Source organism: Tiliqua scincoides, chromosome 5 (genome assembly GCF_035046505.1).
Source record: "Tiliqua scincoides isolate rTilSci1 chromosome 5, rTilSci1.hap2, whole genome shotgun sequence".
Lineage (NCBI taxonomy): Eukaryota > Metazoa > Chordata > Lepidosauria > Squamata > Scincidae > Tiliqua > Tiliqua scincoides.
In genome coordinates this window covers 122,226,250-122,250,177 of record NC_089825.1, presented here as the reverse complement: position 1 = coordinate 122,250,177, position 23,928 = coordinate 122,226,250, and the positions used below count along the sequence as shown (strand labels likewise).

General features: G+C 46.1%; 2 protein-coding genes across 6 annotated transcripts in view; both read left to right on the top strand.

Annotated features, from left to right (window-relative positions):
* The window catches only part of LOC136651220 (myosin-10-like), a 68,014-nt gene extending 56,986 nt beyond the window's left edge, over positions 1–11,028 (top strand). For 2 of the 4 annotated variants that reach the window (XM_066627417.1, XM_066627415.1), the window contains 5 exons: positions 99–307; positions 1,168–1,276; positions 2,934–3,106; positions 4,691–4,714; positions 7,970–11,028. In XM_066627417.1, coding sequence (XP_066483514.1) covers positions 99–307; positions 1,168–1,276; positions 2,934–3,106; positions 4,691–4,714; positions 7,970–8,147 — 693 coding nt within the window. In that variant the 3' untranslated portion in view covers positions 8,148–11,028. The remainder of the gene's footprint in view (positions 1–98; positions 308–1,167; positions 1,277–2,933; positions 3,107–4,690; positions 4,715–7,969) is intronic. The other 2 variants (XM_066627418.1, XM_066627416.1) reach the window with 1 other exon arrangement.
* Positions 11,029–14,419: 3,391 nt separating this feature from the next.
* Positions 14,420–22,079, top strand: ISOC2 (isochorismatase domain containing 2). 2 transcript variants are annotated; one of them, XM_066628379.1, is made up of 6 exons: positions 14,420–14,503; positions 18,916–19,054; positions 19,640–19,852; positions 20,811–20,881; positions 20,992–21,109; positions 21,758–22,079. In XM_066628379.1, exons 2-6 carry the CDS (start codon positions 18,923–18,925, stop codon positions 21,836–21,838), a joined length of 615 nt encoding a protein of 204 aa, XP_066484476.1. In that variant the 5' UTR covers positions 14,420–14,503; positions 18,916–18,922; the 3' UTR covers positions 21,839–22,079. The 2 variants fall into 2 exon arrangements, with proteins under 2 accessions (XP_066484476.1, XP_066484477.1); XM_066628380.1 differs by lacking the exon at positions 14,420–14,503 and adding an exon at positions 14,519–14,604.
* Positions 22,080–23,928: the final 1,849 nt, after the last annotated feature.

Here is a 23,928-nt window from a genome sequence, read left to right as displayed (position 1 = left end):
AGGGCCTTTCTCTCTCTCTCTCTCTCTCTCTCTCCTTGATGCTCCCAGCATAGGAACTGCCTTCTGATCCCCATCCATTTGCCCTGTCCTCTCTGCAGGTGGAGACCCTCACCACAGAATTGGGGGCTGAGCGCAGCTTTTCACAAAAGACTGAAAATTCCCGGCAGCAGCTGGAACGCCAGAACAAAGACCTGAGGGCTAAGCTAGGGGAGATGGACTCATCTGTGAAGTCCAAATACAAGCTGGCGATCGCAACCCTGGAGTCCAAGGTGGCCCAACTGGAGGAGCAGTTGGAGCAGGAATCCAGGTAAAGGGGTGAGATCAAGGCTTGGTAGGTAAGGCAGTGCAGTCAGCGGTGGATCTAGCGCTGGGCAAACAGGGCAGATGCGCGGGAAGCCTTCTGACATGATTGGAAACAGCACTTCCGGTTTTCAGAACGCTTCCCCAGTCGGTCCTGAAGTCACGCACGTTCAGTGCGCTGGGTAAGTATGGGTGGGTGGTGGCATCACGCGGGGTTGTGGCAGCATCACAGACCTTTACCCTGGGCACAGTGAAGGGTAAGTCTGCTACTGAGAGCAGTGCAGTGTTTCGTTCATTAGACTTTGGGCCGAACTAGACAAGGTATCTCTTCTCCCCACAAGCAGCTTCCAGGGGAGGTGTGATTTACAGTGCAATCGTAACCAACTTTTCAGTGCCAATACAGCTGCAGTACAGCCGCCAGATAAGGGAACGTTTGTTCCCTTACCTTGAGGAGGCCCCCATGACTCTCCCCCACCTCAGGATGTAGTGCGTGCACCCTGCTGGCATGGCTGCATCAGCACTGAACAGTTGGCTGGTATAGGGCTGTTTGATCTTGAAAATGACAGGAGAGAATAACTGAGCACCCCCTCCCCCATTGCCGTTCCCTGTTCTCCTATTCAGACTCCTCCATGCTGTTTCAACCTGAAAACAGTTGAAACCACAGGAGACCTGTGCATGAGACTGTCTCTTGTGGTTGGCCCTTTGGCTCAAATCCCTGCTTGGGTACAAAGCACGCTGTGCTCCTCTTTTACAGGCAGGGGCCTGTGACCTGAAGAGCATTTGAAATGAGAATGGATCGATGATGATGGTGAAGTAATATTTTGTCCTTTCGTCCTACATTTTTGGGGTTTTTGTTTTCATTTTTAGGGAAAGGATCCTGTCAGGGAAACTTGTGCGACGGGCAGAGAAGAAACTTAAGGAAGTGATCCTTCAGGTGGACGAAGAGCGGAGGAATGCAGATCAGTTCAAGGATCAGGTATGGTCCAGACACTTGTGTTCCCCTGCTGTATTATAAACCCTGGTACCTGGGCCTCAGCTTTGGGAAATGGTGAATGAATAATAGGACAGTGGGCCCTCGGTATCCATGGGGGATCCATTCCAGTACCCTACATAAGCTCCAAAATCCACAAATGCTGGAATCTGTGGAGGGGCCTGGCGCTGCAGCAACTTACCTGAAGGCCACAATCGGCCTCCCAGCTGACTCAGAAGCCTCCTGCGCATGACTGAAAGCCACTTCCAGTTTGCACCAGTGACTTCCTGTTGCTTCTGGGAGGTGTTTTGAGGTGTGCCCGAAAACACCACCAGAGTGAACCAGAAGTGGCTTTCGGTCATGTCCAGGAGTCCCTCTGTGGCGCAGACTCAGCTTCCATGGGTGCCAAGCCAGTGGATAAGAAGAGCCCACTGTACTTAGTGTTTCTATAGTACTTTTATAGTACTTTTATAGTATAGTAGTAAGTACGTATAGTACTTATGCCTGCATTGGCTTGGTCATGTCGTGAGAATGGATGATGGCCGGATCCCAAAGGATCTCCTATATGGAGAACTCGTGCAAGGAAAGCGCCCTACAGGTAGACCACAGCTGCGATACAAGGACATCTGCAAGACGGATCTGAAGGCCTTAGGAGTGGACCTCAACAAGTGGGAAACCCTGGCCTCTGAGCAGCCCGCTTGGAGGCAGGCTGTGCAGCATGGCCTTTCCCAGTTTGAAGAAACATTTGGCCAACAGACCGAGGCAAAGAAGGAAGGCCCACAGCCAGGGAGAGAGACCAGGGACACACTACGCTTGCTCCCAGTGTGGAAGGGATTGTCACTCCCGAATCGGCCTTTTCAGCCACACTGGACGCTGTGCCAGAACCACCATCCAGAGCGCGATACCAGAGTCTTCCGAGACTGAAGGTTGCCAACAACAGTACTTTCAAGCATTCAAAGCACTTCACATGTATCATTTTTGTCGTTATCCTTACAACAGTCTGGTAAGGAAAATATTGTTGTTCTCAAATGAGGAGCTGAGGCTGAGTGGTTTACCTCAGGCCACCTTACAACTCTGTGGCAGAGCAAGATTCAGATTGGGGGTGTTCGGATTTGTAGCTCAGCCTTTTAGCCAGAAGTGGAGCTGGGGGGGGGGGCGGCACAGTAAGTAGGGCATGCTCCACAATGCACTGTGTAAGTGCCCTCCCAGTACCTTGCCACTGCTACCCCAGTGGTTCTGATGCTGAGGGGGAGGGGCCACTTATACGGTGCATTGTGGAGCATGCTGTACTTACCGCCTCTCCCCCCCAACTCCGCTTCTGCTTTTAGTCACCAAAGAAAAAAAGAACAGGAGCATGTGCAGAATGCTGTTCCTTCACAATTTAAAATGTTCACACAGCTGGGCTGAGGGTTCATTGTTTCCAGATTAGGTCAGGGCCTGTCTGGCATCTCTCATTTAAACACCCATCCCCTCTTTAAATACCTTCTCCGTTTTCTGTATCTCAATATTAACATGATTTTGGGGTGAGAAAAGTGGCAAACAAGATAATGACACATTAGCCACGTTGAACCTGCCTGTGTCAAGTTATGGTGAAGGTACTCACCTCAAAGATCTACACTGTGCTTGCTTTCAGACTCCCCCTTCTCTTAATGTTTTCCTACAGGTCGAGAAGGGCCACCTACGAATGAAGCAGCTGAAGCGGCAGCTGGAGGAGGCCGAGGAAGAGTGCTCGCGGGCCAATGCCAGCCGCCGCCGCATGCAGCGTGAGCTTGAGGATGTCACTGAGTCGGCCGAGTCCATGAACCGTGAGGTTACCAGCCTACGGAATCGCCTCAGGTGGGTGGTGTACCTCGGTGGAGCTTTGCACTAGTTAGATTTGAATACAGAACCCTTATTGAAGAGTAAAATTCCATTATCCGTGGCCAGTCCTTAGCCAGTAACGGGGTAGATTCATTCTGCCCTGTATAGCCAGTCTATCTTCCTATCTCCACATATTTCTCCTCTGCCCCCCCCCCCAATGTTCCAGTTTTATTTGTCTCTGTCCTTTTCTTTTTCACTGTTCTCATATTTCCCTAATCCCTAGACTTGGATTAAGGATTATGATAAATACGTTACAGAATAAAAGCTCCAAGCAAATTTGTGTGACAGTAGAAATAGAAAAATACTAGAGGGATGTGCAACCTTAATTTTGAGTAAAAACACTGAAAGGTGCCCTTGGCCATGATTCCAATGGACGTTATTGTGTTGCTCCATTAGAGGCCTTGGAATCATTAGAGGCCTCCATTAGAGGCTAGGGTGATCACCCTGTATCCTTTGATTTGCAAGTCAGAGTGGAAAACCAGTTCATTTTTAAAAGGGAAGTGTCAGTAGCAATGGTAATGGTGTATGACTCTAAATATTCAGTGACTCCCTCTGCACATGTTCATCTCCTTCCACCGCCATGGTTACCAGCCATTGACAAATCTGTCCTTGAATCTGTATCACCCACCATTTAAAGCTCCACTTCACCAAACTGCAGCAGTTTGCAAAGCTCATTGAAAAGGAAGCCATGACTGTTAAATTGGCTTAAATGGATGGTACAGACATGCCCATACCACATGGAAACAGAGACCAGTATTCTTAGTTTTGGTGAAGCTAAGTGACATGCACATTGTGATGCAGTGGTAATTTATTAGCACATCTCTATTCTTTTTCTCCAAGGACCTGACAGTGGAGCTTTGAGGCAGGGTAGGCTCCAATAGTCCAAGGACACTGGAGTGGAGCAGGAATTTGGACCCAGATCTCTCTGATCCAAATTCAATGTTATACCTCACTAGCTACAGGAAAGATGGCCCCTATTTGGTTATGACTGCTCCTTGCACCTGAATTTGTGGACATGCAGCTGAAGAGGGGAGTGTGGAGCAGAGTTGTGCTCAGCCCACCTCCCATTTGTCATGTTTCTTCAATCTGTTGCTGTTGCTCCCATGCACGTTCTGACAGTTTCCTGTAAATAAAGTGCTGATCCAGACCTGAAAAGACCATTTATAAATGCTCAGTACTTAAAACAATTGAATCCTTTCCCTGCCTTGCAGAGAACCTCATGGTCCTTTCAGTATTGCCCCCCTCCCTCATGCAGAAGAACCCGTGAATCCTAGTTCCTAGGCAACAGCAGCGAGAACCACAACCACAAATGGCCTCCCTCATTCTGTTAGCCCCCAGTCTGTTTGTGGTGAATTCAGCAGTTCTTTCTCCCAGCACCCACTAAGTCCTTCATTCTTCCAGCAAAACCCCAGCTCATGGCCCCATACTGTTTTCTTTCTGGCACCTCCCTTGTTTTTCTGTGTGGGTACTTTTCCTGATCATTCTTTCATGTTCACATCTCTCTCTTTTCCCTCTCTTTCTTGTTCTCTGTTATATTCCGTCTTTTTCTCGACCCAACAGCAAGTTAGAGCGCCGACAGAGGAAGTACGTTCTCGCTCCCCTGTTGTTCTGCATGTGTGTGCTGTGCAGTGCAGTTTTTATTTGGGGGGGGGAGCCTTGTGTGTGTGTGTGTGTGTGTGTGTGCAGTTGCAGAGCAGAACCTTTTTCAGCTTTGCCAGTTTCCAATAAGGACCAAAACAGACGTGACACAGCAGATTCATGATCTTATTTCCTGAGTTTAAAAGAACCCCGCCCCACACACACTCTCTTTATGCTTTATAAGACTTTATTTCCTTGCTGATTTTCAATATTTTTATTGATATTGTTTACATAAATGTTTTGAAATGTCAAATGTTCTGGTCAAATGTTTTGAATGTCATTTGACCAGAAAGCCAGCCTGTAAATATTGTACATAAGTCTGAACTGAAACACACACACACTCCATCACCACTGCTTTCTAGACACTGGAGTTCAAGGATACAGAAAAGGCAAGCACAGTACAGGAACCTGTCTTTTTTTGCCCAAGCAAGTCCAATATTTCATTACTTTTTTTTAAACGTATCCCATCTTTCAAATTTAAAAAGCTTACAAAGCAGCTAGTAAGAGTTAATACATCTGTTTAACGAACAGCTATAAAAAGCACATCAAAAATGATCAAAATAGAAACATCATGAAAGAGGAACACAAACATTAAAAAAAACAACCCTAGCAAGCAAACAGCTACATATTGGAAAGGATGTGAAGAATGTAAGTCACGCATCCTTGGGAAAGGGTGTTCCACAGCCAGGACCACCTTTGCCAAGAGAGAAGCCCTGGCCCAGGTTGTCACCCACTCAGCCAGCAGAGTTCTCGCAGAGCAGGGCCTCTGACTGAGATCTTGAATAGATTCATGCGGGAGCAGGTAGCCCTTCAACTACCCTGGTCTAGAGCAGGATTGGGCTTTGTTTGAGGGAGGGGTGGGCTGGGATTTTGATTTACATTGGGGAAACTACTCACAGGGAAAGACTTAGGGCACAGTCCTAACCAGGTCTACTCAGAAGTAAGTTCAGTGGGTCTTACTCCCAGGAAAATGAGGTTAGGATTGCAGCCTTAAACACTCAGCACCTTACGCAGCACCAGTGCCCTGATCCAGTGTAGAGACCTCAGTGTAGAGTCTCTTTTTTTCATTTTGAACACTTTCTGAGTCTAGGTCTCCTGTGCCATGTCTAGTTTGGCCTTAAGGTGCTCTAGAAAGACAAGAGCTGGAGGGCTTGCTTGGTGTGTCTGGCAATTTGGCTCCAGTAGAGGGAGCACTCCAGGAGGCATGGGAGTGCTTGCTTTCACAGTGCCCCATCCCAGCAAGGGGATGGTAGAGAGACCCAGAAAAGCTTCTGCTTGGTATCCCGCATTGCTTCATTCCCAAGTGTTTGTCATGACCTTGGCTAGGAGCATTTTCTGTCCAAAGAACGTTTAGCTACTCCAGACCCAGTGTGGGACACTCGATCTTGTAAGGTTCTTGTAAGGAACCCATGCTTTTCTCTTGACACTGTATTGGGGCCAGCCACATGAAGACCTGTCCACGGTACGTATGTATGTACGTACACCCACACATGTGCAAAGTTGTCTTTGCTAAGGCTGAAGTATAATTGTTTTCTAGCATTTGCAGTTGAGCAGTCCTGGCATTACAGTATTTGTAAATATGGGAAAAGAACAGAATCTAGAAAGGCCCACAGATAGAGGTTGCTTCCGCACTATCCTGAAATTGCCATAATTTGTTCACTACTTTTAAGCCATTTCTGCCCAATGTTGCATATATGCAGCAGGGATCAAATGTGTACACCTATGGGCTGGGCAAAAATGGGTTAAAGGAGAACCCAGACAACATTGTTGGGTACCTGTTCCGTTCCAGTGTTTTTCTCTGCTGTCTTCCCTGCTGGCCTTATTTGTGGCCTTTCCCCCCACTTGACATGGAATTGTACCAACCTTCCCAGGGTGGGGTGTCAGAATACCATTGAGGTTATTCAGAGGTACTGTGCCTTTAACTAAAAGCTTCCTACTGGAGACTTCTGCACCTGTAATTGCTTCCTGTTCAGCACTCCATTAGTGATGAATTGCCCCTGTTCTCTCCTTGTGGGGAGGCACTATAATCACTAGTTCACTCTTATTTTTTTCCTTTTAAAAAACATGGTGAAATAGTGCTACCTTGTAATTTAAAAACAGAAGATAAAAAAATGTGAGGAAATTAGTACTGAAAGTTCACCTCTAGCTGGGAAGAGGACTGAACTAATTAAGGGGCAATTTATCACTAATGCCACAGGTACAATGAACAGCAACCAATTAGAGGCGGAAGTTTCAAGGGGATGCTTGTAATTAAAGTTGTTGGGGACCTGTACTGAACAGGTCTGATGAGTAAACATTATAGAATAATCTTGGCCATACTGATGGTCTTTGCTAGGTAGTATAGTGCTTTTATTAAGTGCCATTTGAAGTTGTCATTTTAATTCTCCTTCCAGCCAGTTGCAGAATAGCAAAGTTTTGGCAGCACTAAAAGACCTTAGCGCGGAAGCAACCAGGAGCAGGGGGGAACTGAAGTTATCCCCGGCTCTTTCAGGCTTCCGGTAGTTTAGAAAGCAAGGTGGAAGCACAGGAATCAGAAAATGACTAAAGCGGTACATACAGCTTGAACTTCGGGACTGAATTGAAATCTGCTATTTACCATAATGCTGAGGCCCCTTTTTCAAGTATTCAGTGAACATTTATTGGGGGGGGGGGGAGGCATTGTGGCAGCAGGCTCTGACTCTCCCTCGCACACACAGAACCATCAGCAGAGATGTAATGGAAAGGGTGTGGAAAATTTATGTCAGAGTAGCCAGAACATAAATAACATGTAACCTTGTATCATTAACATGATTTGATCCTTCTTAGTGAGCAATTGCATAGAACACAGCTTGCATGATTTCCTTGTATCTCCACAGGGAAAAATACTGAAGATTTATGGGGTTATTAAAGCCGTACATGGCAGGGAGGGGAGAAAGTTCCTGAAGGGGGCCAGTCCTTGTGGCTATATATGCTTGTTCACTGAATGGTTGGTGTCTCAACACATATATTAGAGCCTGCCCCTGGAATGCTGCCTCTCTACCTAGTGTGTTCATTCAACCACAAGTACTGCATACCTGAAAGGGAGTAATTTGGAAAGTGTTTATTGGGGGGGGGGGGCGAGAGAGAAGTATTCCACATCCCGAGCAGGGAGGGCTGGTTAAGTTTGGTTCTGTGGTGTAACTTCAGCTTTTCTTTCCCCTTCCCCACCCGCTCCCATTGCAGGCGCACACCTCTGAGCTTCACCACCCGAACTGTGCGGCAGGTTTTCCGCCTGGATGGCGTCTCAGATGAAGAAACGGAGGATCCAGAGAGTGACTCCCCATCTGCAAATCACCAGCCCTCAACTCCCTCCCAGGGGCAGCCACCAGTACCCCCTGCTGAACCAGCCCACAGTGAATGAGGAGGGGGTGAGACCCTAGGTGGGTGGGGGTGGATGGGAGGGGGTTAGGAACCCCAACCTTGCGCACTGTCTGACATCTATACAAAACCAGCCCCCTTACACCCACACCTCCTACTGCCAGTCCTGGCTTCTCTTTCGAGCATCTCCGAGCTCTTTGAGAAATTCCTTCTCCTATCAGGCTGCACTTTAATATCAACCACTCCTGAGGGGTGGAAATTGGGGAGGGGTGGGGGTCAGGATTCTATCTATATCCCTTTTGACAGAAAAAGTCCCAACTTGAATAGCCAACACTATTTTTCCTGCACTTCTCCCCCTTACCTCTTCTTTATTTTCCCTCTCCCATCCCAGCTCTGATCCAAACATAAAATAATTTCTAAACTACTATCTGAAAAAAAAACAGAAATTTGGGGGGGGAGGGGCAGCAAGCAGTTAATGAGACGGCCCTGTCCAAGCATGCAGCTACCCTGGGGGTAAAGGTGGTGGTTTAGACAGCAATCCCCTGTTCTAGTGCCCAGATGCATTCAAGGGGGGGGGGGAGCTGCTGTTTTTACAGAGGAGATTCTTTGCTCAGCACTGAAATGCAGCTGTGCCTGGGTGCCTTTTGCTCCTATGAACTTGAGTCACTCCATTGCATCTCAATCCCAGGGTCTCCTTGCCTAAGACCGCCCCCTCCACTCCCCGGGGGGCCTCTTGTGTTCCTTCACATGAAGGACGTCTGGAACCTTATCATCTCTGAACGGCTGCAGCTTCTTCTTCCAGCACACCTTGATCTGCTGGAGTTATCTGAACCTCACCAGTTTCTAACACCTGCCCTGAACTTGGGCAAACACAAGGAATGAACTGGAAACCATTCATCTCAGCCTGCCTTCTCAGTTTTTGCATTTGAATCCCATCATCTCTGCATATCGTTGCTGGCAGCCAAGAGCACTTTGATCTCTCCTCCTCTTTTCCTGTCCCCAAATCTGCTGGCTTTTGTTTTATTTTTAAAACTGCTGAGAAAGTCAGGATTTGCAAACCGCATAGCTTTGATATCTGTGACAGGCTGCCTCATGGACCATATCCTGGCCCACTCCATCGTGTCTGATTCCATACGTGCAGAATATCGGTCACAGAGTTCGGATTCTTAAGGTTCTCTGCTTTATATTCCATTTTTCTTTAAAAGAAAGAACAACAACTTGGGTTTCTAGTCCTCATGGGTTGTTGATGTACGTTTTGAAAACATCCCATGTTAGCAAAAGTGTTTGCTGTTCAGAGGCTGTTGCTTCCTTCCCCGTGGAGTTACTTATGGCTTTCTGCTTTGGCATCTGAAGTTCTTCTGCCGCTGTGTGGCTCCTTTCCAAAATGAAAAAAAACAAACCAAGTTCTGCACAAATTCAAATGCTTGGCTTGGAATAAAAGCATGCAATTTGAGCAAATCAGTGCAAAATTAACATATTTGCAGAACTCCTATTTATTCCGCTAGAGAATTTGAATTCCTCAGTGATGGTGCGGCTATGGCACTGTATATGAAGAGTTCCGATAGGCTTTGTGGCTGCTTCCAAACTCTGTCCTTGATCCACTTCCTCAGGTACTGGGATACAGTTTGGGCTGAGGTGGCAGTGGGTCTTACCCCAAATCCAACCAGGTTTCCCTGCCTTATGCAGCTTTTAAGAGACCAGGGCTGTGTTCACAGCAGCTGCTCAGTCGTCTTTGTGCTTGCAAGGAATTCCAAACATTACCGCCCCTTCACCTATCCTAGGATCAGCAGTGTTGCATACACAGAGTACAGCTTCACACGTGACTGTTTCTAGGCACAGGTAACATGCATGTAAGGAAAAACACATATATTGTCATATGTGGAAATAGTGAGTATCTTTTGCCACGGTCAGAAATCATTGGGAGCTATTCCTGCTGCTGCTTTCATATAGGAAAAACATATTGAGTGAAGCAACCCTTAACAGGGGAATAGGAGAGAGCCTATTGAGAGCCCCTAAGAGAGCCCCTAATTATCCAGGGGCTCATTCTCCCCCTCCCTCTGGCTTCCATTTTAATTTCTTTATGATGATCCTCATGAATTGGCACTAACTCCATTTTCCATTAGTTCTTCAGGAGGAAGCTGTGAAAATGGAATTGTTTTGGCTGATGGGCCCAAAGGTTGAGAATTTGCAGCACGATCTTATGCACGTTTACTCAGGAGTAAATTCTACTGTGTTTAAGGGGGAGTTTATTCCTTGGTGAGTGTGCATAGATGTGCAGCCTTAATAATGGAACTTAGCATTTATATAGTGCTTTAGGGTGTTGAAAGTGTTTTACATATACTATCTCGGCATAAACTTTTTGGCTTAATCCATTGTGCACCTTCCAGAAGCACGTTTTCAATGGTTGATGGACAGAAAGGCAGAAAAAAACCTACCTGGTCCCTCATTTAGGGGTTCCAAATGAAGGGTTTGCAAATCCTAGCTTTGACTCATACTAACACATCCAGTTTATGCTCTTTTGCCTCTGGGAACTGGACCGGGGAGTGGGTCTGCCTTCTTTATATATATTTTTGCATGGTGGTTTCTTGTCTTAATTTGTTCTAATTCTGTCTGTTATTATTTTATTATTATTTGTTTCTAACAAAAGGTGTTTTTTTTTTCCTTCTGAGCAATTGGATTTTTTTTTCCTCAGACCCAGGGGGTTTGCTTTTTAAAACAAAAACTAATCTTGTCATTTTTTTTTTTTTTTGGTTCATTTATCAGACTTGGATCTGTTTGGAGTTTCTTATCCTGATGTAAAGGGCCATAGCAATTATCCTGCTCCTTTTTGTTAAAAAAAAAAAAAAAAGAGAAAGAGAGAAGAAAAAGAATACTTTTTAAGAAAAAGTATGTCTTCTATTAAAAGCTCATCTCCGATTACAAAACTTCTGCATGAAACATTATTTGGCATTACTGAATATTTGTAAAAATGATGCTTTGTAAACACTCATCACTGAAGACCTTGGCTGGAATTCTGAGTTTGGGTGAGCAACTTTAAAAACATAAGTGCAATCCTGCAGGGTCACAGCAATGGTGCATCTGCTCCTGTTTCCCATAGTGGTCAATCACAAAGTTCACAAGCAGAACCTGAAGACAATACCCTTCCATTTAGGTCATCTATCAGGGGCAGCCAAACTTGCTCAACCTAAGAGCCTCATACAATAAACTTCAGAAGCTTGATAGCTGAGAGATGATTGAGAGCCACAATATTTAAGAAGCATTTAAATAAATGTTCACCCTGAACATTAAGCATATGTTTTAACCCAGTGGATTCTCAGTTTATACTTGATAATTATAAAGTTACCTTTTGAAAATGTTTTAGTTACATTTTCTATTAATTGTAATGCAAAAGGAGCTCAGCCCAAACATATATCCAAGAGGCATTATATGTCAAAGAGCTGCATGTGGCTCATGAGCCGTGGCTTGGCCACCCCTGTCATATGTAATCAAAGCTAAAGATTTAAAAGTATATATAATAAAGAATAAGCACACCGTATTGGAATACACAACATTTCCTTGGTTGGGGAGAGAACATAAGAACAGCCCCAATGGATCAGGCCATAGGCCCATCAAGTCCAGCTTCCTGTATCTCACAGTGGCCCACCAAATGCCCCAGGGATCACACCAGATAACAAGAGACCTCATTCTGGTGCCCTCCCTCGCATCTGGCATTCTGACATAGCCCATTTCTAAAATCAGGAGGTTGTACATACACATCATGGCTTGTACCCCATAATGGATTTTTCCTCCAGAAACTTGTCCAATCCCTTTAAAGGCATCCAGGCCAGATGCCAGCACCATATCCTGTGGCAAGGAGTTCCACAGACCAACCACACGCTGAGTAAAGAAATATTTTCTTTTGTCTGTTCTAACTCTCCCAACACTCAATTTTAGTGGATGTCCCCTGGTTCTGGTGTTATGTGAGAGTGTAAAGAGCATCTCTCTATCCACTCTGTCCTTCCCGTGCATAATTTTGTATGTCTCAATCATGTCCCCCCTCAGGCGCCTCTTTTCTAGGCTGAAGAGGCCCAAACACCATAGCCTTTCCTCATAAGGAAGGTGCCCCAGCCCAGTAATCATCTTAGTCGCTCTCTTTTCCACCTTTTCCATTTCCACTATGTCTTTTTTGAGATGCGGCGACCAGAACTGGACACAATACTCCAGGTGTGGCCTTACCATAGATTTGTACAACGGCATTATAATACTAGCCATTTTGTTCTCAATACCTTTTCTAATGATCCCAAGCATAGAATTGGCCTTCTTCACTGCCGCCGCACATTGGGTCAACACTTTTATCGACCTGTCCACCACCACCCCAAGATCTCTCTCCTGATCTGTCACAGACAGCTCAAAACCCATTAGCCTATATGTGAAGTTTGGATTTTTTGTCACAATGTGCATGACCTTACACTTACTGACATTGAAGTGCATCTGCCATTTTGCTGCCCATTCTGCCAGTCTGGAGAGATCCTTGTGGAGCTCCTCACAATCACTTCTGGTCTTCACCACTCGGAAAAGTTTGGTGTCGTCTGCAAACTTAGCCACCTCACTGCTCACCCCTGTCTCCAGGTCATTTATGAAGAGGTTGAAGAGCACCGGTCCCAGGATAGATCCTTGGGATTGCAAAGTTCAGAGAATGCAAGGTTCTTAACCATCAAATACACTGAGAATGTGCAAGTTCCTGCCTACAACTACACTAGCCCAGAATGGGCTCATTGTACCATACGTGTGAACACACATAGGTTTGGCCTGTAATGCTCCCATACTTGTTTCGTAGATGAAAATTGGGGCATGGAGCACTTCTATTGTTAGCTCCATTCCTGAATCAAGGAGAATTTCCCTGGTGGAACTTTACTGCCTCCACCAGGACACAGTGCTGAAGGCTGTACATAGGCTATCACAGGGGTGCTCAATAGGTAGATCGCGAGGCAAAATGAGTAGATCGCGGAGTGCCGATGCCCCCCTTCAGGTGCCTCTGGGAGGAAACGCCAGGAGTAAGGCCCATTGTACTCAATGGGGCTTACTCCCAGGTAAGTGTGGCTAGGATTGCAGCCTCACAGCCTAATCCTAGGCATGTCTACTCAGGAGTAAGTCCTGTTATACTCAGTGGGGCTCAAGGTACACCAACATACATTGTACACATAAATGTTATATGTTATGATGGCGCGAACATTGTAAAAAAAACTGGTAGATCTCCGGGCCTTGCTGGGTTTCAAAGTAGCTCTCAAGCCAAAAAAGTGTGAGCACCCCTGGGCTATCACAATGCCTTCCAGCTGGTGGCACTTTACTGTATCACAGGCTGTACAATATCACAGGGATGGGGACTGCCTGACACTTTCCTAATTGGCTCAGCTGCACCCTGCCAGAAGTGGAGCAGAGGTAGAAAAGTGTGGCAGTGTGGGCAGCCTGCTCCTTCAAAAGAAGCACAGGCTGGTGGGGCAACAAGGGTACGGAGTAGAGGAGACATCAGGAGGTAGCAGGAACTGGGGAAGTCGCTTACTTGGGCAGTAAACTGCCCACTTGTGTGCACAGCACAGCACAGGAGCTATCTGGGTGGCAGGATATTCAGAAAAGTGATGCTTGTAAAGGTCAGAAAAATGGTACTTGAGATGGCTGTGGGAGAAGGTGGAAAAACCCCAGTCTACTGCATGATGCATTTTGTTTATGCTATAACAGCCTGTCCTCTGCTGATTCAAAAGCCACTAGATTAGAACAGTGGTTCTCAAACGTTTTAGCACTGGGACCCACTTTTCAATCAATCAATCAATCAATCAATCAATCAATCAATCAATCAATCAATCAAATGACACTCTATTGGGGCCCACCTTGCTTTATGAGACTTTTTTTTAAAGTCTACCAGGTGGTGGGAGACCCTTGGATAGCACCAGCCTATGCTTGTTTGTTCAGAACTAAGTCCCACTGTGTTCAGTAGAACGTACTCTTAGGTGAATATAGGACTGCAGCCTTCAAAAAACCTTGAAGCCTTCTCCCTGGGAGGAGAGGCATGAATTACTCCAGATCCATCTGTCCTTCCAGCCATTCATTAATTCTCCAAAGCGGCAACCAGCATCCCTACAGCCACCCAAACCAACCAAGCGGAGAGACAATCGCTCCGTGGGTCTAAACAGATGCAGCTCTCGGTATGGAGGTTCGGAACGTTGAGTTGCAATCCGGCTGCACATCAAAGGGGGAAGGAAGGGACGTCATTGGCTGAGATTTTGCTACACTGAAACTTCCACCCAAAGCGGTCCGCTCATTGGCTGACTGCTGTTTGGCAGGCGCGGCGGTGCAGGGTCAGAAATGCCGCTCCTGATTGGCCAGCAAGTCCAAGTACTGTATTCTTGGGAGTGGAGATTAAAGGTGAGTGCTGGTGCCTGGGGAAAGGGGGACTGTTTGTTATGCAGATCGAGAGGTTCAGGGCTCCCAAGTGTCCATGACCTTCTGAGTATTGCTGTGTAAACGTGAGTGGGAATGGTGGTGAAGGCAAAAGGCTGGAGGTGGTTTAAGAGCTGGGTAATCGCCTAACCCACAAGTGTGGGCTATGCTATTGAAAGCCATAAGAACAGCCCCACTGGATCAGGCCATAGGCCCATCTAGTCCAGCTTCCCGTATCTCACAGCGGCCCACCAAATGCCCCAGGGAGCACACCAGATAACAAGAGACCTCATCCTGGTGCCCTCCCTTGCATCTGGCATTCTGACATAACCCATTTCTAAAATCAGGAGGTTGTGCATACACATCATGGCTTGTACCCCATAATGGATTTTTCCTCCAGAAACTTGTCCAATCCCCTTTTAAAGGCATCTAGGCTAGACACCAGCACCACATCCTGTGGCAAGGAGTTCCACAGACCGACCACACGCTGAGTAAAGAAATATTTTCTTTTGTCTGTCCTAACCCGCCCAACACTCAATTTTAGTGGATGACCCCTGGTTCTGGTATTATGTGAGAGTGTAAAGAGCATCTCCCTATCTACTCTGTCCATCCCCTGCATAATTTTGTATGTCTCAATCATGTCCCCCCTCAGGCATCTCGTAGCCTTTCCTCATAACGAAGGTGCCCCAGCCCTGTAAACATCTTAGTCGCTGTCTTTTGCACCTTTTCCATTTCCACTATGTCTTTTTTGAGATGCGGCGACCAGAACTGGACACAATACTCCAGGTGTGGCCTTACCATAGATTTGTACAATGGCATTATAATACTAGCCGTTTTGTTCTCAATACCCTTCCTAATGATCCCAAGCATAGAATTGGCCTTCTTCACTGCTGCCGCACATTGGGTCAATACTTTCATTGACCTGTCCACCACCACCCCAAGATCTCCCTCCTGATCTGCCACAGACAGCTCAGAACCCATCAGCCTATATCTAAAGTTTTGATTTTTTGTCCCAAAAATCCCATGCATGTCTACTCAGAAGTAAACCCCATTGTACTCTATGGGGCTTATTCCCAGGAAAGTGTGGATAGGACTGCAGCCTGTGTCCGCAACCAGATATTAGCTAGAAAGACCTTTTCTGCGCCCCCCCCCGCTTGCAATCGTGGGCACGCTTACCTTTGAGTAAGTCCACTGTAGTCATTAGATTTTTACTTCCAAGTAGACAGGCACAGGACCGGATCAGACTTGTATGTCTTCCTGGCAGCATCCACTTTTTGAATCCTCCCAGCCTCCTTTCCTTGGTAAACTACTCCAGACTCTTCCCCCCCCCCCAATGTAGGAGTAAATGTCCATGAACCTCAGCATGTACACATACTTTACTATTAGCTGCTGCTGTGGGGGAAGGGATGGTATGCATACCTAGTTTTGTGTCTTCACCTCTTGCCTAATTCAAGGGCTTCTCAATTCTAGGGGGAGACATTTGTAGGGTTGTAGTTGGCAAGATGGGGGTACTTTCTCCATAACACTTGGGAACATCAGCAGCTATGGTAAGAATCAGGTTCTTTTGCCCCATGGCCAGCTTGTGTTTCTGATTTTCAAAACCTTTCGCCTACTGTGGTGAAGAGAAACTATTCACTTTTAGGGGGTGAAAGTGAATCCAGCCTGCCATGTGGAAAGGTGCTTTTCCTAGTTTTAAAACAAAATGAAAAAGCGGGTCACCAGCCTCCCAAAGATCACAGTCCCAGACATTTCTTTCTTGCTCATCTTCTACTAACTTGAAAACATTATTAGGCAGCTTTTTAGACAGCAGAAAGTGGCTTATAGTTTCTTAAAAAAAAATACAGTAATAATTATAACCACAAAGTTATTGTAAAACCAACAGCAAAAGAGGAGTGAATCAGTGTCGGCCAATTACTTACCAAATGACCTGCTACCAGACTGCCAAGTCTGGAGAGGGAAAGGGGCCTTGCAGCCCTGTTTGAAAAGGGAGCCAAGGACCTGACCGCCACACATTTACTTTCTTGTCTAATATAATACATTATATGTAATATAGTTTTAAATTTAATAATAAATAATATAATGTTTAAATTAACCACATGAAATCATTCGACGAATGGCTAATACCTTTAGCTTTCATTTTGTCATGTCCTACATTTTTCTTGGATGTGCCACATTTTGGGGTGCCTTGTCCTCTTTTGCTATTACAACGTCTTGTCGCCCTACCGCTACCTTTGCTCTCCTGAAAGCTGTCTCCTGTTGGTCTTTGTTTTGGTGTGTGAGGCAACCTGGGTTGAATGCTCAGGTACTGAGGAAAGCTGGGGCCTAGCTCCATGACAGAACAGGTGTTTTGCATGTAAGCAGCTTGCGTTCAGGCTCTAGCATCTCCAGTTGAAAAAGATTTATGTTGAATCCCTTGTTCTGGATTGCAAAGCCCTTGCGTGCTAAGTCTGCAGGTGGCACAGTATTAAATTGGTAGCGGCAGCAAGTCTGGGGAAAACCTTGCCAATCAATGGAAACAATTCTGGGCCAACTTGATCAATGGATTTTGTATAACTTTGTACATTTGTGAGAGTCTCTGGCTTGATAAGACATTGTTCTGGGGCATCAGCCCCTGAGCTCTACACCTTGCAGGTACAAAATAAGGGCCAGGAGATGATGAGAGGTCAGACTACCCCCTGGGAAGATTGGGGGCTCTTTTATCTTGGGGGGAAGTGATCATTGTGAAAATGATTGTAAGGTTGCTGCTGCTGCTGGTTGGAATTCACAAATCCACAGAGAAGCCCACAGTGACCTGTATGGATGGTGCATGACAGTCAACAAAGGCCCAGGGTTGAAGCTTGTTATGGGGAGCTGTTACCCTAGGTTTATCCTCAAACTTCCCTGTATAAAACTCATAGGGAGAGAAGTTTTCCCCACCCTCTCCTGCTCAAGGTTTAAGGTTTTTTGTTCTGCAACCTTAGCCAAGATAGGTCATCTTGATGTTGCAGAAGATTCTGGGGTACAATTCCAGTTTCATGCAGGCCTGTTGGAAACAGTAGTCAAGCCAGGAGGGGAGACATGCTTCCTCCTTTTGATGTGCCAGATCTGTTTGAAGTATTCTTGTAGGCACCTGCCTAATCTGCCTATAAAACTGAGCTGGCCTGAAGGACACTGGACCCCATTAACAGAAATGAGCAATTGGGTGCGTTTTTTACTTTTTCTAGCAGAGCATCCCCTTCCACTAGCTGCAGTGTGCTGAGCATATACCTTGTAGTAGCTGGTTAATCGATCAAATTATTTTGAGTGTCTTCTGAATGACTTCATCAGGCTGTTGTGAAGATCAGGTGAAAGGGAGTGGGCTGTCACTCGGTGGTGGCACATGTGCTTTGCAGAGAGAAGGTTTAACCTTTCGCATCTGCAGTTAAAAAAGGATCCCAGGTAGCAAGGCTGAAAAAGAACCTCTGCTTGTGCCCTTGAAGAGCCACTAATGATCAGTGTGTGTAGATCATACTGGGTAAGATGGACCTGTTGTTGGCATCCTTCAGTCTTGGAAGACTATGGTGTCACGCTCTGAATGGTGGTTCTGGAACAGAGTGTCCTCTCCAGTGCGCGAAGCCTGGGTAAAGTAGGTATGGAGGATAGGCTGTTACCCATGCAGCAAATCCCCCCTCTCCACATCGCTGAAATGGTCCAATGGAAAGGCAATACGGTTGGTTCCAGCGGTGTCGCAGGAGTTGCCAGAACGTGACTGTGTTCAGCCATGAACTGCCTCAGGGACTCCGGCTCCGGATTTTGCCTCGAGGTTGACTCCTGAAACCTTTTCCATAACTGGATGTAGCCACAAGGCAGTGGAGGTTTGGGATCAGAGTTTTCCTTCTCTCAGATGAGCTGCCTTCCCAGGCTGACGAGTCCCATCTACCCGGTGGCTGTTTAGTTGCCTCTTAGGTCAAGTACAGTCAAACTGAGGGCCTATTCTTATCCCCAGCCCCCAGGGAAAAGAGGACTTTGCCATTGGACTTTGCCCTGCACATGCCCAATCTTGTCTGATCTCAGAAGCTAAGCAGGGTCAGGCCTGGTTAGTACTTGGATGGGAGACCGCCTGGGAATACTGGGTGCTGTAGGCTTATATACCATAGTCTTTCGACACTGAAGGTTGCCAACCAAGATGGACCTATGGTAGTCTGATTTGGTATATATTCATATTTTCTCTATATAAGGAATAGGATATAAATAGAAACCTGATCTGAGCATTTTTAATATAAAAACAATGTTTTTCTTTTTAAAACTGCCATGTGTGCATATTTTTTTCTCTTTTACTTTAACTTTCACTACTAAAACCCAAAGCCAGTCTGTCTCAATCCAAACACCCTGAACCCATGCTTAGGATATTGGTCTTTTCTGCTTCTGTCTGGTCTCAGCACAAAAATGTCGGTGGCCAGGCTTGGAAAAGTGATTCCCAAAACAAGCATCCTGTTCCTGTGCGACATGCAGGAGAAATTCCGGCCCAACATCAGCTACTTCCCCCAGATTGTCTCTGTGGCAGCTCGAATGCTGAAGGTAACAGGGCTGTGGAGTGGTGACCAGGGTGCGCTTTGGGGAACAGGCAGGGGGATAGGTAGGTGGGGAACAAGTGGGGGAAAGGGAGGTTATTGCATAAACTGGCGTTATTGACAAATACAAATTGAAATGTATTTGTACATTGGGGGTGGGGTGTTCTGATGATCTAAAACCAGTTCCAGATTTCCTGTGGGACACTGGCCAAGGCAAATATTCACTGCACTGTGCTGGGGAGCTAGTTTTGGTGCTTAGCAAGGACTTTCAGTGTTTTGTTCCAGAAACCTGCAAAAGCAATTTGACCGGAAACCATGACAAGGTCGAAAAATGAAGATGTGCACCTTTACTGTTGACAATGACAGCTGCACTGTGTATGGCATCCAGGCATCAAAAATCTGCTTCTGTTCTGCTGATGTTTCTGATAAAAGCAGTTGTACTGTGTTGCAGTAACACAGATGGGTACACGGGGGCAGTCTGACATCAACTTTCAGCATAACACTATCTGTTATAAGGAAGGCCCTTCCTAAAAAAAAACCCAGGAGTTCTGCTTCTTCTAACCCTCAGAGGCTTTCTCCCATCCTCCTGTAGGTTGCCAAGGCTCTTCAAATCCCCAGTGTAGTGACTGAACAATACCCCAAGGGCCTGGGCCCAACAGTGCCGGAGCTGGGGGCTGAAGAGCTTCCGAAGTACAGCAAGACGTGTTTCACTATGATCATCCCAGAGGTGGAGAAGGAGATGGCAGCTGTTCCCGACCTGAAATCTGTGCTTTTATGTGGGATTGAGACACAAGCCTGCATCATGGTATGGGGAACTGTTTCTTGATTATCTGGATCTGATATCTGACGTGGGGCACAAAACCTGATGCAAGGGGAGGTGGGCCTGTGGGTTTGACTTGTGCCTGGCTTAAGGCTAATAAACCCAAGATATCTGAGATGTTGCAAAGAGGCTCCATACTACTGCCCCATTCTTGCCATTTTTCCTTCCAAGGCAAGTCCCCATCAGTGTACTGATCTTGCTAAATTATTTTCAAATCCTCAGGAGTACAGAAAACAAGGCACTTAAGCCTTCTCCCTAGACCAGAAGGAATGCTTCTAAGATTGGGGGGGGGGGCAGATGCACCCCCCTTGGCCAGGGTGCCAAAGGGGGATGCATATGCCATAGACCAGTGTTTCTCAAACTGTGGGTCAGGGCCCACTGGGTGGGTTGCGTAGTACCTAGCTCAGCCACCATTAAAAGTACAGAGCTGAAAATACAGGGTACAGAGCTGCTGGGCAGGGCAGGCTCACAGTGGGAGAGAGGCCTGGTGCTTTCCCCTGAATAGGTGGGAAGATGGGATGATGGAAAGTGGGGAGGGCTGGGCTGTGTGTTTGGAGAAGGACCCAAGTCTGCATTCTGCTTCCAAGCTGGAATGTTTGAATTCCGATCTATGCAAAATAACAGCATGGGCATGCTCTGTAATGGGTCCTCTGGCTGATTGCAGCTTAGGTTTGAAGCCTAAACTGATGATGTCATTTCCATCTATGGCATCACTTCCAGGTTAATGACATCACCTCCAGGGGTCCCAACAGATTGTTATTCTAAAAAGTGGGTTCCTGTGCTAACAGGTTTGAGAACCACTGCCATAGACCATTGAATCCCGGCTGTCTGTTGGTATGAGCCACCCACTGTTGGTAGCAATTGCTCCCTCCAAGCCAGGGTGAACAATAAATGCTCCCCCCTTTTGAACCTAGTGCAGTGCATTTTCTCTCTCTGGGTACAGAGCACAGCACTGGACATTATGGAGCGAGGACTGGATGTTCATATTGTAGTGGATGCCTGCTCTTCCCGCAGGTAGGACTGGTGAGGCATGGGGGGAGGGTAGTTTGCTATCAGGGCAAATCTCCTTTCCTCCCCAAATTTTATGTTCTCTTTCTCTCCCCTCCCCCACCTTTTTCTCACAGCCAGGTGGATAGGATTGTGGCCCTTTCCAGGTTGCGCCAGAGTGGGGCCTTTCTCACCACCAGCGAAGGGCTTATTCTGCAGCTGGTCAGAGATGCTGCACACCCTCATTTCCGAGAGGTAATTCGCCTTTCCATAGCTGGCAGCTCCCACTGTAGTCCATCAGCCAAATAACACTGTCCCTATGTAAGCTTGTTCCAAGGATAATTTGTTCCTCTCTCACTTCAGCTGCTGGTCTGTTTCATGCCTGTAGTGTATTGAGGGAGGAGGGAAGGAGCCCCAGTTGCCAAATAATAGGTTTTTGATTGGCCTCTCTGTTAATCTAATTATTTTATTGTAACTGATTTTTATAGCACCCTTCCTCCAAAGAGCTCAGGGTGGCATACGTTGGTGGAGGGTCTCCCCATTGCAAATCTACATCTGTGTTACTGGGATCAGGGATCCTAAAACAAAACTCTTAAAACTGGCCAGGAATGCTGCACAAAGATCTGGTCAAAGTCAACAATTACATCCTCCCATTTTACAGATGATGAACACTGAGACTCAGTGATCAGTTATTAGCCCAAGACTAGCTAGGTCAGATAACTTTTTTTGTGTATTACTAGCTATTGTTAAGCTATTGGGATTCAGAATCTTTTGCCCATCTGTTGCAAACCATCGTAAGATCTACCAATAGGTTCAGATCTACCAAGTGTCTGTCCCTGCTCTAAAGAAAGCACAACTGGTGATGCTGGAGAATCTCACACTTGTGGCTCCTCTGTCTTTCAGATCCAGAAGTTGATTATGGACCCTGCCCCAGACAGCGGCCTTCTTCCCCTCCTGAAAGGACCAAGCCCCCTTTTCAGCTAGGCTGGCTACTTCAAGAAATGTAATCTTTTAATGCACCTTCAGCCATTTAATTGAGTCAGTGCAGCCTTTTGAGTATTGAGCAACAGACTCAAGACTTGCCTGCTTAATTTTTCAGCAAAAATATCTAGCCTGCCTGATAAACCTGAACCTGAATTCTAGGGGGGCTTTCCATGATTAGTAAGTAGGATAGAAGAGCTGCTTTGCAGATGTCTGGGGTGGGTGGGTGGGTGGGTGGGTGTGTGTGTGTGTGTGTGTGTGTGTGTGAGAGAGAGAGAGAGAGAGAGAGAGAGATGTGTCTTCTGGTGGAGATATAATTCTTCTTGGTACTAAAACTGTATGCAAAGACTTGGTATTTTGAAGAATCAAGAACCTCAGATTCTATACCCAGAAAAAAAAATCTGCACTGAAATTGGAATAAATGGTGTTGGTTTTTCATGTTTACACAATTTAATTGATGTTTCATTTTGGTTGCACTTTGAGTGTTTAGAATTTTGAACTGTTTTTGTTCCCAAGATTTTGGAAAGGAGTCTATGATTCCTAGGTACATACACATGGAAATAAGTCCCATTCAGCAAAATGAGACACATGTCTGAGTAAACAGACATAAGATTGATCTGCATTTGTGGCAATATTGGAGGTACAGAAGGGCTATACTCCTATACAGATTTACCTAGGAGTAAGCTCTACTAAATACAGCAGAATTTACATCTGAGTGAACATGCACAGAATTGTACTGTAGGTTATTAAATACCGAAGGACAAAGCTTGGGAAAGGTGGAAACTCCTGGAGTCTTGGGTCCTAACCTGAAGAAGACCCCACTTAGCACTGTTGTACATTCTTTCTAGAATTTCAGCCCACAACAATGAGGTCTAGAAACTTGATTTTGTTCAACAGATCGTCATAATTCTATGTTTTCTATGCTTTGCATTTGGTGTCCTCAGTGCTCTGTAGAGCAAACAGGACCATGCGTACATTCCTGGGCCCCACTAAAGTTGCTATCTTTTCAGCCAGCCACTGCAGTTCTATCTTTTACAGCAGCTTCAAGTGCAGATGTTAGCAAGTGATTGTGTTAGCCTCTTTGCCCAGATGAAGTTCTGTTAAAGGCAGAAGAACAGACCAGACTAGTTTCTTTTCTGGTCAGCTGTCAACCCTACCCAGTCCAGTCGATGTTCAACCCATCTACATTTTCCACCCCCTTCCCCTACTTGGGCCTGAGATTGTCAAGCCAAGACAAGTAGGTTCCCATACTGTTAAGTGGTGCATAGCATAGAAACAGTTCCACAAATTATTTCCTTTTCCCCAGAAGAAAAGATAGGAAAAGCTGTGCCTAGTTAAAAATCACACACCTTTGTATGCAGCAAACCACTGGATTGAACCTGGCCACCCTGTTTGAAGCAGAAACCACACCTCTGTTGGGTTTGTATTTGCATTTCTCAATGAGCTTTGTGCCTTTCCAGTTCAGGCTAAGGGACCTGGAATTTGGCAAGAACATGCCTGAGTTCTTCGTATTTTTATGTTGAATTTCTTCTTGTGAGCATGTTGTATACAGTACACTGATATTATATATGAACTATTTGTTAACTTAATATTCCATCCTTTTTCTAAGGAGCTCAGGATGATTTACAAAGTTCTCCCCCTCCCTGTTTTGATCCTCATGGCAATCCTGTGAGGGAGGTTAGACCATGGGTGTCAAAACATAAAGCCTGCTGGCTTGATGTGGCACACAAAAGCTCTTTATTTGGCCCTCGGGCTGTCTCAGCACCACCATCAGCTGCTGGGCTATGCTGGGATGTCACTGTGAAAGGGCCATCTGCATTAAAATTGGGCTCTCCCATATCTTGGAAATATGATTAAGATTTGCATTTCTTTCTCTTCTGTCATTTGCAGCTGATGAGTTCCTAAGTGGGGGGGGGGAAGTGCTTATTTCTGGCCGCGACCTGCTCAGTGACACCACTTCCTGCTTTATGACATCACTTCTGGTCCTCAACCAGAATGCTACTCGGCCTTTTGTATGAATGACACCTCACTGACTGGCCCAAGGTCATCCTATGAGTTTTATGCCTGAGCAGGGACGGGAACCTGGGGCTCCC